The 20,221-nt window shown below is 43.6% G+C and overlaps 1 protein-coding gene across 1 annotated transcript in view; it reads right to left on the reverse strand.

Moving 5' to 3' along the window:
• The window catches only part of PAPSS2 (3'-phosphoadenosine 5'-phosphosulfate synthase 2), a 134,892-nt gene extending 126,686 nt beyond the window's left edge, over positions 1–8,206 (reverse strand). Inside the window, exon 1 of the mRNA XM_010589130.3 lies at positions 8,039–8,206. Coding sequence (XP_010587432.1) covers positions 8,039–8,065 — 27 coding nt within the window. The 5' untranslated portion in view covers positions 8,066–8,206. The remainder of the gene's footprint in view (positions 1–8,038) is intronic.
• Between the last annotated feature and the right edge of the window lie 12,015 nt (positions 8,207–20,221).

Raw genomic sequence — 20,221 nt, forward strand, 5'->3', positions numbered from 1 at the left:
CTGGACTAAAAGAAAAGCAAAGAAGTTTCCTGAATAAACTGAGTGCTTCGAAGGCGAGTGTAGCAGGGCAGAGGTTTGGGGACCATGATTTCAGGGGACATCTAAGTCAATTGGCATAATAAAATCTATTAAGAAAACATTCTAGAGTAATTGGAAGTGTGTAGCAAGGTGTATATGGGTTTTGGGGTGAGAGACTGACTTGATTTGTAAACTTTCACTTAAAGCACAATAAAAATTATTTAAAAAATAAAAAACAAGAAAACATTCTGCATCCCACTTTGAAGAGTGGCGTCTGGGGTCTTAAACACTAGCAAGCAGCCATCTAAGATGCATCAATTGGTCTCAACCCACCTGGCTCAAAGGAGAATGAAGAACACAAGGTAATTACCAGCCCAGGAGACAGAAAGGACCACATGAACCAGAGACTACATCATCCTGACACCAGAAGAACTAGATGGTGCCCTGCTACAACCGATGACTGCCCTGATAGGGAACACAACAGAGAACCCCTGAGGGAGCAGGAGAGTGGTGGGATGCAGACCCCAGATTCTCATAAAAAGACCAGACTTAATGGTCTGACTGAGACTGGAAGGACCCTGGTGGTCACGGCCCCCAGACCTTCTGTTGGCCCAGGACAGGAAGCATTCCCGAAGCCAACTCTTCAGACATGGATTGGACTGGACAATGGGCTGGAGAGGGATGCTGGTGAGGAGTGAGCTTCTTGGATCAGGTGGACACTTGAGACTATGCTGGCATCTCCTACCTGGAGGGGAGATGAGAGGGTAGAGGAGGTTAGAAGCTGGTGAAATGGACACGAAAAGAGAGAGTGGAGGGAGAGAGCAGGCTGTCTCTTTAGGGGGAGAGTAATTGGGAGTATGTAGCAAGGTGTATATAAGTTTTTGTGTGAGAGACTGACTTGATTTGTAAACTTGCACTTAAAGCACAATAAAAATTATTAAAAAAAAAAAAGTTAACAAAGATTTACGTTCCAGCAATGGAGGTTTAGGTTATTCAGACTCATCGTTTCAGTGAAAATAACTAAAAACCCTGGTTATAATATAAATTAATCTAATTAAAAATATCAAATAACTGACAAGATAGTAAGAAACTGCCAGACCAAAATCTGGGGGAAAGCAGGAACACAGAGTAGTCACCAAGCAGGGAGCCACTTCTGTCCAGATAGGTACAAATTTGAATCGATTTTGACAACCTCACTGGCAGTGGTAGAAAAGAAATAAAAGTCTAAGTAAGGAGAATACGAAGGTCTTCCTCACATTAGCTGGGGCTCCAAAGGTCCACAGCCTAAAAATAACAGTGAACCAGACAGAATAAACCCACCCCTGCCTTGGGAGACTGCAAGGACAGCAATCTTGGCTTGGAAAGTGTACTTAAGGGGGTGGGGCTCCTCAGAAGTTGTACTGACAAGCTGGCTCTTGTGTGCAAAATAGCAACCTAAATTCACATCACCTAGGTGGTCTAAAAGGCCCTAAGTCATGAATTTAAGTTAAAGTGGTCCCAGACTGCTAGTGCCGCAACGCACCTGGTAGAAACAAAAGCAAATCCTCCCTGCAAAAAAGCCATTCATCCTAGGCCTCAGCAGTAATGGCAAATACTCAGTCAAAAATAACCAAGCACACAAGAATAGACAGATAAGAGAGGAGAGAGTGGATAGGGTCTAAGAAAAAGAAAGATCCTAAAAGCAATTTCATCCTCAATGAATTTTGTAGCCATTTATTCACTCACTTTTCAATAAGCCTTTATGGAGTACCTACTCCAGGAGCTGAACATACATGCCATTTTAGCTGTCACATGAACGAATCACCCAGAGGCTGAAGGGTCATCTGAGCTACCACTATATTCATGTTTATACCTTTCGTTTCTTAGTTCTTCTAAGACTTCCAAACACAATGACCGAGTGCTCATTACTATTTAGTGATGGATTTTGAAATAAGCAGTGATCTTCTAGGACTGAGATTGACATCATTGCTTCCTTTCACAGACTTTCATTCCCTAAAGGTTCTGTGTTTGAGCTAAGCCTAATTATCCCCTAAGCAAACCACAGAACCACCTGCATTAATAGAAAAGTGATGAAAGACAAAGATAACTGTTTCAGAGATGCAAAGGCCTGAGTTAACTGTAATCAAGCTGAAGTTAATGATCTGATACAAGCTGATGATCTGATAAACAAAGACCTTAGAATAACACAGAACATGAATCAGAGGGCATTAATTTTAAGATAGACCCAGAAACAGATGAAGGCACAAGGACATTGGAGAGAAGTTAGTCCAGTGTTTACTTAAATGGAGATTGTCTTGCTTGGTCATCAAAATTGTTGGCAAAAACTTGACATCTGGGCTACTCTGGTGCATATACACTAATCAACCTTTGTCTTATATCCTTCTTTTCACAATAAGGGTTCAGATTGACACCTCTATGCTTCTGCATTTATTTGCCCTTATTAAATATTCTGGTGGTTGTCATTTACTGAGCCTTTGGAACTGTCTGACCTATTCTTTCTTTTCTTACTTGCCAAACCATAGCAATTTGGCGTAACAATAATAATAGCAGCTACTATATGATATTGTTGTTAATTGCAACTGAGTGGGCCCTAACTCCTGGTGATCCCATACACAGTGGGATCAGACTGTTATGATCCATAGGGTTTCCTTTGCTGATTTTTGGAACAAGATTTTTTCCTAGTCTGTCTTAATCTGGACACTCAGCTGAAATATGTTCAGCATCATAGCAACATGCAAGAAGCCTCCACTGACAGGTGGTGACTGCACACAAGGTGCACTGGCCAGGAATTGAACCCATGTCTCTCTCAGGGAAGGCAAGAATTCTACCACTCACTCTTCGGGAGCAAGGAAGAATGAAGATAACTAAAGATACAAAGGAAAGATTAGTTCAAAGGACTAATGGACCACATCTACTATGATCTCCAGCAGACTGAGTCCAGTACAACGAAATGGTGCCCAGCTACCACCATTGACTGCTCTGACAGGCATCACAATAGAGGGTCCCGGTCAGAGCTGGAGAAAAATGTAGAGCAAAATTCTAACTCAAAAACAAAGAACAGACTTGCTGGCCTATCAGAGACTAGAGAAACCCTAAGAGTATGGCCACCAGACACCCCTTCAGCTCAGTAATGAGGTCACTCCTGAGATTCACTCTTCAGCCAAAGACTGAACAGGCCTACGGAACAAAACAAGACTAAAGGGCCGTACCAGCCCTGGGGGAGGGACTAGAAGGCAGGAAGGAACAGGAAAGCTGGTAATAGGGAACCCAGGGCTGAGAAGTGAAAGTGTTGACATGTCATGGCGTTGTTAACCAATGTCATAGAACAATGTGTGCACTAACTGATGAGAAACTAGTTTGTTCTGTAAATTTCACCTAAAGTACAATTAAAAAAAATAATAAAATAATGAAGAAAAAAAAAAAAAAAAGAACTCTACTACTGAAACAACACTGTCCTGGGATGCTTACTTTGGGCCTGGCACTGTACAGGACACTTTTTAGGAGTTATTTCCTCCTTACAACAATTATAAAAGACAGGTCACTATGACACACTCATTTTACAGAGGAGGAAACTATGGGCAGAGAGAAGTTAAATCCTGAATCAGAGGTTTAGAGGGAGCAAAGGCATGAGCTTCAGTGTTAGAGAGACCTGAATTCAAATCCATCTCTGCCCCTGGCATTCTCCTTCTCTAGACATGAGGCTCAGTTTTCTGGGATGAGGTCTACTCAGCATGAAAAGAAATAAAGCATGACTGAGTGCCTGTTTTCTCAGAAACACTTGTTTCTCCTTCCTCACGGTAGTTGTTCATCCAGAAATTCGTGTCTTGCCTTAGGTAGTGTCTTCAAATAGTTTTAAAAGTAGATACTTTCAGGAAAATAATACTGTACAGAATTTTAAAAATAATAAAAAGTTTGATAATAACTTACATTTATGGAGAGCTTTACAGTTTTGAATATCCCTTCATTCCTTCCCAACCATGGACTTATTAGATCCTTTAGAAAGTAATGCAATATCTCAGTTGATTTTTTTAGATTGAGTGTCTCCAGGCCATAATACTGTTGTCTGTGGGCCTTGAAGAATGCTAATCCAGGAAATGACACAAGAAGGACCAAGCCTTTGCCTTCCTTTCTTTGCACTTGGCTGGAGGCAGTCTGCCTCTTTCCTTGTTCTGGGTATCTGTGTATAGTTAGGCAGGGTTAGGGGTAAGTCAGTGGTGGGAGAGAGGGATACGACAGGTAGCTATGTCTTTGGTTTCCATGGTAAGGATGCTATCTTAGCTATCCAGTGCTGCTATAACAGAAATACCACAAGTGAATGGCTTTAACAAACAGAAATTTATTTTCTTACAGTTTAGGAGCCCAGAAGTCTGAATTCAAGGTGCCAGCTCTATTGGAAGGCTTTCTCTCTCTGTTGGCTCTGAAGAAAGGTCCTTGTCTCTTCTGCTCCTGGGTGATCTTCATGTAGCTTGGCACGTGTCTTCTCCCAAACCTCCTTTGCTTGATTGTTTAATTTCTTTTATATCTCAAAAAAGATTGACTCAGAATAACCCTACACTAATCCTGCTTCATTAACAAAGTCAACCCATTCCCAAATGAAGTGATAACCACAGGCATCAAAAACCCATTGCCATCCAGTCGATTCCAACTCATAGTGGCCCTATACGACAGAGTAGGGTTTCCAAGGAGCAGGTGCTAGATTCGAACTGCCGACCCTTTGGTTAGCAGCCAAATGCTTAACCACTGCGACACCAGGGCTCCTAATGTACAACACATATTTTGGGAGGACATAAATCAATCCATAACAACAGATGCCTAGCACAGGAATATGCTACATTCCTTTATAAGTTTTTTTTTTTTCTCAAGCTTTTGAGAAAATCATCCTACACCCATTCATTTAAATCAAAATTTATTCTTCCTAGAGTGATCTGAACTGAAAGGCTATATTCATCCAGAGGGTACGGCAAAAATGTCTAAGAAAGATATACCTACCCTAGTATACCACCTAGCACACAAAGGGGGTACAACAAGTATTTGAAATTACTGCAGTAGGTACCGTGTAACTTGACTGTGCTCTGTGATAACAGAGAAAGTAACAAAACAATTCTTTACAGCCCCTAGTAAGCTCCGCCAGCCTCACTTCCAGGTTAATTCCAGGTCAGCAAGACTCACTTCTCAAATCATTGATTAGTTCAGAGGTCTATCACAGAGGCATAGCTAAGTTATGACAGGTATGGCACATGTCCTGGGCACCATTTGAAGGGACAAGGGGCCACCACCAAGCAGTTTCTGTTAACCCAGTACTTCCCAAAGTCCTTCCTCAAACATGGCAGACACAGAGGTTAGCAGGGGGGAAAGAGGGGTCTGTTAACCCAGTACTGCCCAAAGTCCTTCCTCAAACATGGCAGATACAGAGGTTAGCAGGGGGGAAAGAAGGGGATGCTTGCCTCTGAGCACAAGTCCAAGGGGGCACCAGATGAGGTGCAGAATAACACTCTGAGGTGCCACAAATCTGAAAGGCGCCTGACTGAGGAAGCTGGACAAGACGGGATAAGGCGTTTCTGTTGATAAGTCGCAGCTATCAACATCTATTCATCTTGAAGTGGGGGCATCACAACTTAGGTTGCCCCTGGGGTGCTCGAATAGGGGGTGGGGCACACAACTTGGAGATTGCCCCTGGGTGCTCATTACCCACCCTATGGTCCTGCAGGGCCACAATTTCACCGCTTGGTGTGGGCGTTATTTTCTGTAGATATGCCTCTGTGCGGACATGTTTTGACATGCAAGGTTTCAAGAACATTTTGAGTCAACCTTTAAAACTTGAGAGAGTTCATATGCCTTTACAGCTGATTTGCTTTACCCAATCTTGCCTGCCTGGCCCTTTGGCGACCTTCTGTTGGTGCTAGATTATAACTGTGTTGGCTAAATAAAAATGCAGATGTCCTGTTAGTTGTTTGAGGTGTTCATTTAATCCTATTCAGAACCCTTCATTATATAGTCTGGGCCTGAGAATCTGCTTCATAACACACACACCCCAAAGAGAAAAATAGAAGCTTCCAAATGTGTAAGTACAAAGACCAAACCCTCTCACTGCCTCTGAAAGAGCAGTGTTCCCCTCATTGGTTTATAAAGTACCTGTTGGCAAACCCAACACTTGGCTGACTCTTGCTGACCAGAGGCAAAAGTGGGAAAGACCACCCATCATTTCCTTTAATGCCTGACAAAGCCCCCAGAGAACTGGGAAGGGACTCTTGATGTGAGCAGGAAGGTAAGGATTAAAACCCTACTGATATAAAAAAGCCATTGCCACAGCAGCTTGTCACTTAGAAGACGCCATTCAGGATTTTACAGAAATTAATCAAATGCAATAGGAATAAAGCATAAGTGATTTTCTCTTAACAATAAAATATTTTAAAACATAATACGATACCAAGAGTCTCTCACTTTAAAATTACCCCTAAAAAAGGCAGCTGGTCCTGACTATTCTCCCACCCCAAGTGGATGCTGCCTTCCTCCTGGACCCTCCTGCTGGCCCAGTGTGGTCCCCTGAAGCCAAAGAGCTCCCTCCCCTTTCCCTTGCTGCTCAAGCAGACACTTCCAAATTTTGCATGACCCCTCCATTCTCCTACCCCACTTCTAGTGTTTTTGCCAACTTTCCTCCAGCCGGCCACAAATAGATCTCAAAGGTATTTCAGTAATTAGCATGATATGATAATGTAAGTTATTATTTACTATTGTAGTAATAAGCATTTATTGGGCACCTACGGGTTTACTGGGTACTAAGTGCCAAGCACAATTCTAACTATCTGAGAGAGTTCATTCCATTCAATGACCACCACAATCATGTAAGGCTTGCCATGTGATAGTTAAAGATGAGTATTCAGTAGCCAGACCGCTGGTCAGGATCCTATGGCTTACCCACCATGTCTGGGGCCGCCCAAACGCTGTCTACAAGTCTCCTTCCAGGGCTTGAGTCCGTGACGACTACCTTCATTTGTAAGACTGCAAAAATTTTAGGAGCCTGTGCTGCTAAATGGGCCCCTGGTAGCACAGTGGTTAAGCTTTGGCTGCTGACCAAAAGGTCTGCAGTTCGAATCCACCAGCCGCTCCATGGAAACCCTATGGGGCAGTTCTACCCTGCCACATAGGGCCACTATGAGTGGGAATCGACTCCACCGCAACGGGTTTGAGTTTTGGTTCTCTCTGTGCTGCTAAATGGGAATGGAACTTTGTCCTTTGACGTGCCCTCTTATTTCACCTTAAGGAGCCCGTCCAGATTCATACTGAATAAAACTGAGCCTTCTCAAAAGAGTCCCCTCATCTTAATTCGCCAAGCCGAGCGCGCGCGCGAACACACACACACACCCATTACTGAGCTCCAGGGGCTACCGGATGCCACCAGGGAGCTGAATTAAGCTAGAGGGTTAAATTCTACCAGTGTAGAAATGCAACTTCCTCCAGCAAACGTAGATAATTGCAGTTTCCTCTGTGAAAGTCTGTCATTAGAGCCCACTCCAAGGAAGTTTCATGGACAAAACCCCAATGATTGTTCCCTGACGTGTGCCCAGCGATCAGACCTGGCAGAACGGGTGACAGCTCAGCCCACCACCCGCTCGCCTCGCGCTGAGATCCTACCGAAGAAAAGGGGGTCTGGAATAGCTCTTGGAGAAGAAAATTTCCTGTTTCTGGTCCTTCCTCTTGGTCGGGACCCATGTGCAAGCTCGGAAGATCTGTCTATCCTGGACATGAGGACCCCAATGAACGAAGGTTCCCAGAGGGGCTGGGCAGGAAGGGATCGCCTGGCGAGGGCTGCCCCCGGGAATCCCCGACCCAGCCTCGCCCTCCTACTCTCCCGCCTCGGCTCCTTCCTTTTCCTCCTCTTCCTTTTCCCAGCGCCCGAGCCTCGGTGCCGGGGCTCGGTGCCGGGGCCGCTCGCCTTCCCAGGGCGGGTGAGGGTAGGACCCAAGTGCCCCAGGGGGTAAGTGCTGCAAGGTTGGGGAGGGGCAGGCGACCCGAAGCCTACCGTCTTCTGCTTCTTGACCCCCGACATGCTGGCTGGCTAGCTGCGGAGGTGCCCGAGGCGCTGGGACTCCGAGCGCGGGTCCTCAGAGACCGAGGGACGCACGGATGGCGTTGGCCGAGGCAGAGGCTGCTGCGGGACTCCAGGGAAGGAGGTATAAAAAGGCTCCGAAGACACGTCGCACTTCCCTTGACCAGCCCCTCCTCTTTACTCCTCCTCCCGCCGCGCTCCTCTCCGCCCCATCTGCTCCGCCAGCAGCGCCCAGCCCCGGGGACCCGGCCGCCGCCTGGGCGGGGTCCTGGGGCCGGCCCTCCTCTGTTCGCGTCGCACAAGCACGCTCTGCCAACCTGGGTCGGACACAGGATCTTGCGGCCGGAGGGCAGACTGACACGCCCGGCTCCGAGCTTAGGGTCACGTTCTCCCTCGCCCTTCCTACGCCGGGTGGCTCCCAGAGCGCCCCCTCCCCCCCACGCCCTACCCACCCCCGCGCCTTTTCAAAGAAGCCTTCCTGGCTCTGGGACCCAAGAGGTTAGCAGGGAGGCTTTGGTTAATTAAGGGCAAGGATGCTCGAACTGCCAAGCTTGTTGACATGGTCTTCACAGGGCACCAACCCCGCCCCCACCCCCCACCCCCCGCCGCAGCACGTCTTTACAAATGAGGCAATCGAGGCACATGCCCAAAGCTATATCCCCAAATAAAAAAACCAAAAACCAGACTCGTTGCCGTCGAGTCGATTCCGACTCATAGTGAACCTATAAAACAGTAGAACTGCCCCATAGGGTTTCCAAGGAGCGCCTGGTCATTTAGACTGCTGACCTTTTGGTAAGCAACCATAGCTCTTAACTACTAAGCCACCAGGGCTTCTACGTACCCAGTAAGGAGATTCAAAGCCAGATCGTCACCCTGCACAGTCCAAGCTTGCTGCACCAGCATCATCACACATGATAATAACACCACTTGCTTGGGCCCTATGAGCCAAGCATGAAGTTAAGAGTTTTGACGCTGGCAATATTATCCTCTTGTTACAGATGAGCTGGCTGCGGCATTGCTCTCCTCACGAAGTCAAGAACACAAGGCTAGCCCAGGAAATGGCCAATGATAGCCCAACAACTTGTTTCAGTCATCTCAAAAAGTATCCCCAACATGGGGGGGGGGTGAGGGGGGGGGGCGGGGGGAGCCCGGTGCACAGGGACTTTGGTAGGAGAAAGAAGAGGCACAGGTTCACACAGTTATGCCCTATGCCCCAGGTCTCCAACCTCCAAGGCATTAGCAGAGGACCAAAGGAGAAAACTGTCTTGAAGAACCCAAATGTCAGGGACAGGCAGAAATATGGAGAGAAGCCATGCTTAGTAACAAACACCTTTAGGGCAGTTACTGGGTGTCATACTCCTTTGTTCTTTACTGTTTGCACAATGCCACAAACTGACCAATATGACAGAACCTTCAAAGAAACAAAGACGACACAGAAGGGCCATATTTCTCATTCCAAACTTGGCCATCCTTCTGTGAAAGGGCTAGTTATTTTAAGGAGGCTAGGAAGGGAGCATTTTTTTCATACCTTACTGTACTTCTGGAAGGGAGGTGAGGGTGGGGACTTTCTTACCTATGGAAGACTACCAGCTTTCCAGAGAGATACCTGGAGACCTGACTGTTCACTGACCATCCTTCTTCACCGGAAGATGAGAAAAAGAAATAAATCAGAAGTCAGGAACTTAAAAGGCAGCCTACATGTTTGTACGGTTTTGATACATCAGGATATTTACTTTCTTACTCATTTTGAATATATGAGCTGCCACAACTCCCTTCAAATGGGAGCAGCTAGAGGGCAAATACTCAGTTTGAGTTTCAGTTCTACAAACAAGAATATTTTGAATTTATGTGAAGTTTAAACAGCAATGTGAAGTTTAAACAGCAACATACTGTTCTTATTTCATTGGAAAAATTCTTTTATATCAGTTCCAATGATAGTTTGGACCTTGCCCGATCCTGCCCTGGGAGAGAAGGTAAATTAAGTGTGGACGGAGAAATAGCAATTTGCATAACTGTTGTGTTTTTTCAAGTTGCCCCTAAAAAGCCATGTTCTTCAAACAGAAGGAAGTGAAGGGCTAATCCCTAAGGACTGCTTCCTGGAAAAGAAACATGATTGTTTACACCTGGGTTTTGAGCTCACTCATCCAGTTTCCCCATCCTTGTATTACAAACGAGCAATGTAAAACTAGGAGCCAGGGCAGGATTAACCAGAAACCCATGTGAAATTGGTCACTACAGATTAGTAAGTAAACACAAATAAGCCTATGCTTACCTTTCTTATTGGGTAATCCATCTCTGCTAGGAGCCCTGGCACTCACCAAAAGGTCAGCAGTTGGAACCCACCAGCCATTCTGTGGGAGAAAGACATGGCAGTTTGCTTCCATAAAGACTTACAGCCTTGGAAACCCTATGGGGCAGTTTTACTCTGTCCTATAGGGTTGCTATGAGTTGTAATCAACTCCATGGCAATGGGTTTAGTTTGGTTATAGAACACTGGAGACACCTCCCCTGGATGCTCATTCCAAAATCCTGCTACATTGCTCCCTAGTGACTGTGATGCATAAACTCTTAAAGAGACCTAATAGTTGAACCCTCCTGTACAAAAATAGGAAACCCTGGTGGTGTAATGGTTAAGTGCTATGGCTGCTAACCAAAAGGTTGGCAGTTTGAATCTGCCAGGCGCTCCTTGGGAACTCTACAGGACTCTGTCCTATAGGGTCATGACTATGAGTCAGAATCGACTCGATGGCAGTGGGTTTGGTTTTTTGGTTTTGTACAAAAATAGGTGCCCTCCTGGCCTAGTGGTTAACAGCTAAACTGCTAACCAAAAGCTTCATTGTTTGAAGCCACCAACCGTTCCTTGGAAACCTTTATGGGGCAGTTAGGGTCGCTATGAGTCGGTATCACTAACAGCAATGGGTTTGGTTTTTGGTACAAAAATAATTTGTCAAGAAGCACTAAGTGAAGGTCTTGTATGATCTAAACACTCTTCCCAGGCACAGGTACTACCAAGATGAACAAAACATAATCCCTGCCTTCAAGACATTCACAATCTAGTGAAGGAGACAGACTATCTCCTTCCCCCCTGCCCCAGGATCATTTCCATATAATACATGATTAAAAAAAAAAAGAACAGGTAAAAATGATAGATACACACCTTAGCCTTAGCCATTTTATTTTGACTTAAAATACACGCACAAGTCACCAATATTTTGATTTGAGGCCAAGAGCTTCCATTTTGGTGTAGGTCTGCTGACGGGAGTTCCATAAACTACTCTCATAATGCATCTTCAATAATTTCCAATTTGAGGTTCTGCAACATGGATTTAGAAATTAAGGGGATTTAAGAAGCAATCTGAGTAGAGATTCCATCAAGATTTTTACACCTCCCCACCTTTGTCTGTTGTCTTGCCTACACCTAATTCAACAGTACAATTTTTTAGCAACTTATCTTTCCAAAGCACCCATCTATTTCAATAAAAAACAACAGCTCTCTTTATTTCACTCATATACTATTCTATTAAATCACATCTAATTAAATTACTTAATTACACTAACATTTACAACTGGAATACATAGGTGTTGGAACAAACACAGTGGATCTCAGTAAGCACACAGTTAGGGGTGGGGGTTCAGACGTGTTTGGGCATTCCAGAATTCCCCTCTGTGAACATTCAATTTGCGAAAGCATGGGTTAAATTGGCCAGTCAGTTAAGAGAGGATATTGCGGCAACACAGAAAAGGGATACCCGGCTCAACTTTGGAAGGAGGGAGAATGGAGAGCGATGTCAGATTTTGGGAAAATGACACGAACTGACAAGAAAGGTAGGATTTTGCCAACCTACACTCCCCAACTTAACCAAAAAGTCGGCAGTTCAAATCCACCAGGCGCTCCTTGGAAACTCTGTGGGGCAGTTCTACTCTGCCCTACAGGGTTGCTATGTGTCGGAATCGACTCGACGGCAATAAGTTTTTTTTATAGGTAGGACCCTCCCCAATGCAGGGTGTGTGTGTGTGTGTATAAATTAGAAGACATAAGTAAAGGCGGGGAGATACATGAAATAACGTAGTATGTTCAGAAAATTATCTGTCTTGTTGATTGTAGGAGATGTAACAGAAGAGTGGGGGAAGTTGTAATAGAGGACATGTTGCATACAATCAGGCAGCAACATGATTTCCCACACTCTCTTCTGCCTTCAGGCCCTTCCGAGTGCTTTAGCCATGTGGCTGGTCTTCCATTTGTTTACTAGTCATTATGCGACACTTCCAGTGTCCAAGGATGAGAAGACACTGCCCAAGGAAGGTATCCAAAGTCTGGCAAAGGAGATAGATATAAATCCAAAAATTCCAAAGAGAATGTGTTAAGTGCTGGAATAAAGGAATATTCATAGTAATAAGGAAAGCACAGAAAAGGGGAAAATGACTGTTAGACTATAAGACTCCCATGGATGGTGATATTTAACCTGAGTTTTTAAGGATAAAGGGAAGCTAGATAGGAGGGTCATCTGCCAAGATTGCCTGGGCTGATGTCGCCAGCTACGGGAAACATCCCCTTCTTTTCCTGCCACTCACTGTGCCTGCTCCCTAAATGACAGCCCGATGTTATACCAACAACACTGGTCCTATCACCAGAGGGCTGCCCAGAGAGCTTAGGAGCCCAGAGGAAAAGCCCATGCTCCCAGGTCATACTCTTCTGCCTTTCAAATCATTTGGCCATTTCTTGGGTGGAATCCAGTCCAAAGTTCCTGCTTACTCTTTGTATTAGTTTAAAAGAAAATATATTTATTAGAATACTCACACATTACACGAAATGGAAACAACTAGTGTATTCAGCGAAAGTCAGTCCAAAATGCAAGAAACTTCAGCGAAAATAAATTACATTTGATTGTTGTTATGTGCCATTGAGTCAATTCATACTCATAGTGACCCTGTATGACAGAGCAGAACCCTGTCCTATAGGGTTGCTATGAGTCAAAATCGACTCGACAGCAGCAAGTTTGGTTTTTGGTTTGGTGGCACAGTGGTTAAGCACTCAGCTGTTGACAAAAAGGTTAGAGGTTTGAACCCACCAGCTGCTCCTTGGGAGAAAGCTCTAGTAGTCTGCTTCCATAAAGATTTACAGCCTTGAAAACCTTATAGGGCAGTTCTGGTCTGTCCGATAGGGTCGCTATGAGTTGGAATCGACTTGGCAGCAATGGGTTTGGTGGGTATGGGTCTTTAATTACGGTAGGATAAAAATATTGCATTTAAAAACAACTTAGGTAGAGTTTTAAATACTCTGTTTTCTGCAAAATTGAGAAATGTGGTGTTATAATTAATCTAATATAATAAAGAATATAATAGATATTATTCATGTATGACAAATGTGAAAAGTGAGCCCTGGTGGCACAGTGGTTAAGAGCTTGGCTGCTAACTAAAGGGTCAGCAGTTCGAATCCACCAACTGCTCCTTGGAAACCCTACAGAACAGTTCTACTCTGTCTTATAGGGTTGTTATGAGTCAGAATGGACTCGACTGCAATGGTTTTTTTTTTTTAAATAATTTGAAAAGAATTAGAATATAATATTTTGTGAATAGTTTGATTTATTAGTGGATTCTAAACCTTCTGGAAGGATTTTATAAATTTGGCCAGTCATGTCATGCAAAGATCAACAATAAAAAGCCAACCTGATTCAGATCTCTCTCTCTTTCTCTCTCTGAGTGTGTGTGTGTGTCTTAAATAAAAACATAAAAATGTTTAATGGTCCCTAGCTTATGGCCCTCAGCCTCCTGAAATTATTGTGATAGTTTATATGGATAATGTTAAGAGTGAGAAACTAAGGAACAGGAATTGACAGATTCCTCTGAGTGTACAAAAACATCCACAAAGGTCATTGACCAATGTGAAATGCATCCAAGAACAAATAAAAAGAAATAATGTGGAGTCAGGTAATCATAAAATTGCAAACCCACTCTGGGATAAGACAACCGTGATAACCATGAAGCCACTGAAAGTTTATCTGGTGCAAAAAAATTAACTTTAGACAATTTAAATGAATGGGGACCATAGAAACCACCTAGTAGTAACCTGGTGTCAGTTGATCTAAGAAAGGAGTTTCAATCAAACATGTTGAGACTCATAAAACCAAAAAAAAAAAAACCCAAAACTCATTGCTATCAAGTTGATTCTGACTCATAGCAACCCTTTAGGAAAGAGTAGAACTACCCCACAGGGTTTTCAAGAAGCAGCTGGTGGATTTGAACTGCCAACCTTTTGGTTAGCAGCCAAGCTCTTAACCACTGCACCACCAGAGCTCCACGTTGAGAGTAGCCAATGGTTATTTTTTACTGTTTCCTCCTCTTCTTCTTCTTAAAAGCCGCACTATAACTATCCTGGACTGAGGCATTTGTTTTTCAGAGACAAAATTGTCTCCCTGTATGCATACAGAATAACTGCTGGAATAAACCCTATATAGTTCCATTTATTTGTGCTTTGATTTTTTCAAATAATATTAAACACCATCTGAAAAGGTAATAGTTTTACACAGATGACTGTTTTTCAAATGTATATAGGTACTACAGTGAAGAATAAAATGCATATTCACTTAAAATGTTATCAAATGCCTTTATTGATCCTCATATATACTAGTATTTTCAATATTTCAATATTTCAAATATTAACAATACAACTTCTATCATAGGGATATTGGCAGTCTCCAAAAGGTTGAAAACTATTGCCTCCCCCACCCCCTTGGGTTAGGTTTTTTTGTGGGCTGTCTTCTTTTTTTAAAATTTCAAATACTGAAGAAGCCCCCTGGGCTCCGTTGGGCTCCCCACACTCATGATCCCTTTTTTCCCCACCCACTGCCCTCCTCCCCACAGCAAATCTAGTTAAAGAGGACAGCACATTTTTATGAACAATTAACATGGATTCTCAGCTTGCTCTGCAGAACCAGAGGAGCTGTTTGCATCTGTTACATTTATTTATTTACTGCGATTTAGGTGGAAGTTTACAAAGCAAATTAGCTTCTCTTTCAAAAACTTATATACAAATTTGTTTCATGGCACTGGCTGCAATCCCTCATTGTGTCAGCACTCTCCCCCTTTCCCTTTTCACTCTAGGCTTCCGCATGTCCATTCCTCCAGTTTTCCTGTCCCCTCCCACCTTCTCGTCTTTGTTCCTGGGCGGGGGTGGCCCATTTGTTCTGGTACACTTGATTGATCTAAGAAGCACGTTCCTCAAGTGTGTTATTGTTTGTCTTATGTAATTCTTGTTAAGTGCTGTCCAGTCGGCTCCAACTAATAGTGACCCTATGTACCACAGAACAAAACACTGCCTGGTCCAAGGCTATCCTTACAATCGTTGCTATGCTTGAGCCCATTGTTGCAGCCACTGTGTCAATCCATCTGAGGATTGAGGGTCTTCCTCTTTTCCGCTGACCCTCTACTTTATCGAGCATGATGTCCTTTTCCAGGGACTGATCCCTCCTGACAACACGTCCGTAGTATGTAGGACGCAGTCTCACCATCCTTGCTTCTAAGGAGCATTCTGGTTGTACTTCTTCCAAGACAGATTTGTTTGTTCTTTTGGCAGTCCATGGTATATTCAATATTCTTCGCCAACACCACATTTCAAAGACCTCAGCTCTTCTTCAGTCTTCCCTATTCATTGTCCAGCTTTCACATACATATGATATGATTGAAAATATCATGGCTTGGGTCAGGTGCATCTTAGTCTTCAAGGTGACATCTTTGCTCTTCAACACTTTAAAGAGGTCCTTTGCAGCAGATTTGCCCAATGCGATGCAACTTTTGTTTTCTTGACTGCTGCTTCCATGGGTGTTGATTGTGGATCCAAGCAAAATGAAATCCTTGACAACTTCAATCTTTTCTCTGTTTATCATGATGTGATTTATTGGTCCAGTTGTGAGGATTTTTGTTTTCTTTATGTTGAGGTGTAATCCATACCGAAGGCTATGTATGATCTTTGATCTTCATTAAGTACGTCAAGTCCTCTTCACTCTCAGCAAGGAAGGTTGTGTCATCTGCATAACTCAGGCTGTTAATAAGTCTTCCTCCAATCCTGATGCCCCGTTCTTCTCCATATAGTCCAGCTTCTCGGATAATTTGCTCAGCATACAGATTGAATAGGTATGGTGAAAGGACACAACCCTGACACACATCTTTCTTGACTTTAAACCACTCAGAATCCCCTTGTTCTGTCTGAACAACTGCCTCTTTATCTACGTACAGGTTCCTCATGAGCACAATTAAGTGTTCTGGAATTCCCATTCTTCCAAATGTTATCCATAATTTGTTATGATCCACACAGTTGAAGGTCTTTGCATAGTCAACAAAACACAGGTAAACATCCTTTTGGTATTCTCTGCTTTCAGCCAGGATCCATCTGACATCAGCAATGATATCCCTGGTTCCACATCCTCTTCTGAATCCGGCCTGAATTTCTGGCAGTTCCCTGTCGATATACTGCTGCAGCAGTTTTTGAATGATCTTCAGCAAAATTTTGCTTGCCTGTGATATTAATGATATTGTTTAATAATTTCTGAATTTGGTTGGGTTACCTTTCTTGGGAATAGGCATAAATATGGATCTCTTCCAGTCAGTTGGCCAGGTAGCTGTCTTCCAAATTTCTTGGCCTAGACAAGTGAGCAATTCCAGCACTGCATCAGTTTGTTGAAACACTTCAATTGATATTCCATCAATTCCTGGAGCCTTGTTTCTCACCAATGCCTTCAGTGCAGCTTGGGCTTCTTCCTTCTGTACCATTGGTTCCTGATTGTATGCTACCTCTTGAAATGGCTGAACGTCGACTAAATCTTCTTTTGATGCTTCCTGCATTGTTTAGCATTTTCCCCATAGAATCCTTCACTACTGAATTCGAGGCTTGAACTTTTTCTTCAATTCTTTCAACTCAAGAAACGCTGAGTGTGTTCTTCTCTTTTGGTTTTCTATCTCCAGCTCTTTGCGCATGTCATTATAATACTTTATTTTGTCGTCTCAAGCTGCCCTTTGAAATCTTCTGCTCAGTTCTTTTACTTCATCATTTCTTCCTTTTCTTCAGCTACCTGACATTCGAGAGCAAGTTTGAGAGTCTCCTCTGAAATCCATCTTGGTCTTTTCTTTCTTTCCTGTCTTTTTAATAACCTCTTGCTTTCTTCCCATATGATGTTCTTTTTTTTTTTTTTTTTTTGGTTTAGGTGAAAGTTTATAGCTCAAGTTAATGTCTCATAGAAAATTTATACAGATTTTGTTATGTAACAGTAGTTGCAATCACTCCCCCTTTCCACCCTGGTTTCCCGTGTCCATCAACCAGCTCCTGTCCCTTCCTGCCTTCTCATTCTGCCTCGGACAGGAGCTGCCATTTGGTCTCATGTATTTTTTTTTTAATCTGGTTGAACTAAGAAGTATACTCTTCATGAGTATTATTTTATGTTTTATAGTCCAGTCTAATCTTTGCCTGAAGAGTGGGCTTCAGGAGTGGTTTTAGGTCTGGGATAACGGAATGTCTGGGGGCCATGGCTTTGGGGGTTCCTCCAGTCTCAGTCGGACCATTAAGTCTGGTCTTTTTACGTGAATTTGAGTTCTGCTCCACACTTTCCTCCAGCTCAGTCAGGGGCTGTCTGTTGTGTTCCCTGTCAGGGCAGTCATTGGTGGTAGCTGGGCACCACCTAGTTCTTCTGGTCTCAGGCTGCTGGGGTCTCTAGTTTATGTGGCCCTTTCGTCCCTTGGGCTAATATTTTCCTTGTGTCTTTGGTGTTCTTCATTCTTTTTTGCTCCAGGTGGGTTGGGACCAATTAATGCATCTTAGATGACCTCTTGCAAGCTTTTAAGACCCTAGACACCACACACCAAACATTTTCTCAATAATATTTGTTATGCCAGTTAACCTAGATGTCCTCCGAAACCATGGTCCCCAGACCCCAGCCTCTGCTACTCTGTCCTTCAAAAAGTGTTTGGTTTGATTCAGGGAATTTCTTAGTTTTTGGTTTGGTCCAGTTGTGTTGATTTCCCCTGTATTGTGTGTTGTCCTTCCCTTCACCTAAGATGATTCTTGTCTACTACCTAGTTGGTGAATTACCCTCTCCTTCCTTGCCCACCCTCGTAACCATCAAGGAATGTTTTCTTTTGTGTTTAAGCCTTTTTTTGAGTTCTTATAATAGTGGTCTCATAAAATATTTGTCCTTTTGCGACTGACAAATTTTGCTCAGCATAATGTCCTCCATTTTTTTAATGTCCTCCAGATTCATCCATGTTGTGAAATGTTTGTAGGATTCATCATTGTTCTTTATCATTGCATAGTATTCCATTGTGTGTTTGTACCATAATTTGTTTATCCATTCATCTGTTGATAGGCGCCTAGGTTGTCTTCATCTTTTTGGTATTGTGACCGGTGCATGTGAACATGGGTGTGCAGATATTCATTTGAGTGACAGCTCTTATTTCTCTAGGATATATTCCAAGGAGTGGGATTGCTGGAAGGTATGGCACTTCTATCTCTAGATTTTTAAGGACACACCAAATCAACTTCCAAAGTGGTTGTACCATTTTACATTCCCACCAGCGGTGCGTGAGTGTTCCAGTCTCTCCACAACCCCTCCAACATTTATCATTTTGTGTTTTTTGGATTAGTGCCAGCCTTACTGAGGTGAGATGGTATCTCACTGTAGGTTCGATTTGCATTTCTCTAATAGCTAATGATCGTGAGCATTTCCTCATGTATCTGTTAACCACCTGAATGTCTTCTTTGTGAAGTGTCTGTTCATATTCTTTGCCCATTTTTTAATTGGGTTATTGGCCTTTTTGTTGAGGTTTTTCAGTATCTTGTAGACTTTAGAGATTAGATCTTTATGGGATGTGTCATAGCCCCAATTTTTTTCCCAGTCTGTAGGTTCTCTTTTTCCTCTTTTAGTGAAGTCTTTTGATGAGCATAAGTGTTTGATTTTTAGGAGCTCCCAGTTATTTAGTTTCTTTTCTGGTGCTTATGCATTGTTAGTTATGGTTTGTATTCTGTTTATGCGATGCATTAGGGCTCTTAGCGTTGTCTCTATTTTTTCTTCCATAATCTTTATCGTTTTAGATTTTATATTTAGGTCTTTGATCTATTTTGAGTTAGTCTTTGTACATGGTGTGAGGTATGGATCTTGTTTCATTTTTTTTTTTGCAGATGGATAACCATTTATGCCAGCACCATTTGTTAAAAAAACTGTCTTTTCTCCATTTAACGGACTTTGGGGCCTTGTCAAGTTATCAGCTGCACATAGGTGGATGAATTTACGTCTGGTTTCTCAATTCTGTTCCATTGCTCTATATATCTGTTGTTGTACGAGTACCAGGCTGTTTTGACAACTGTGGTGGTATAATAGTTTCTAAAATCAGGCGATTTTAGGCCTCTCACTTTGTTCTTTTTCTTCAGTAATGCTTTACTTACACGGGACCTCTTCAACAATGTTGTTTTTTAAAGGACAAGAAAAAGCAGCGAAAATAAAATGTGCAATATGATCTTGTTTTTCTAGAGCAAGGAAAAAATATCTAGAGAGACAGGGATGCACTTGAAAGCCTGGAAGGACACACACACATTGTGAATGGGAGTGTTCTCTAGATGATAGAGGGAAGACAGGTGGTGTTTGGTCTTCAGCTGCCGCATTTTCCAAGATGAGCGCTTCTCAGGGCATCAGGTGGCTTTAAGCAAGGAGGGGAGGTTCACTAGTCCAAGGAGGGAGGTTTGGCCCATGAGTGACATACTCTCTGGTAGGCAGAGACCTTGGACAGGGTTCCATGGGACAGGGATCCCTACTAAATACCCTGAGCAATTGTTGTGCTGCCTGCAAGGATGGGGAGCACCCTTCCCAGCCCCAGGACCACCTGCCATGCTGACTGCTGGGAAGCTCCCCCTGCCACAGGTGAGGCTAGTGGTCCCAGCCTGGGTCCTGTCTCTCTGATCCAAGGGCCCAAGTTGTGCCCCCCACTCCTGCCTCTCTGAATGGGGGCACTAGGAAGAGGTGGCAAACCTCAAGGATGGGTAGGTCTGAGACCAACCTCATACCCTGGTAGTCCCCCGGTCCCTAATGGCTATCTATGGGCCAGGTAGATACCCAATGCTCATCCCAGAGCTGGCCCCCAAACCCTACTGGCCATACATACCCCTCCCCCCACCAA

The sequence above is a fragment of the Loxodonta africana genome, chromosome 16 (genome assembly GCF_030014295.1).
Source record: "Loxodonta africana isolate mLoxAfr1 chromosome 16, mLoxAfr1.hap2, whole genome shotgun sequence".
NCBI classification, from domain to species: Eukaryota; Metazoa; Chordata; class Mammalia; order Proboscidea; family Elephantidae; genus Loxodonta; species Loxodonta africana.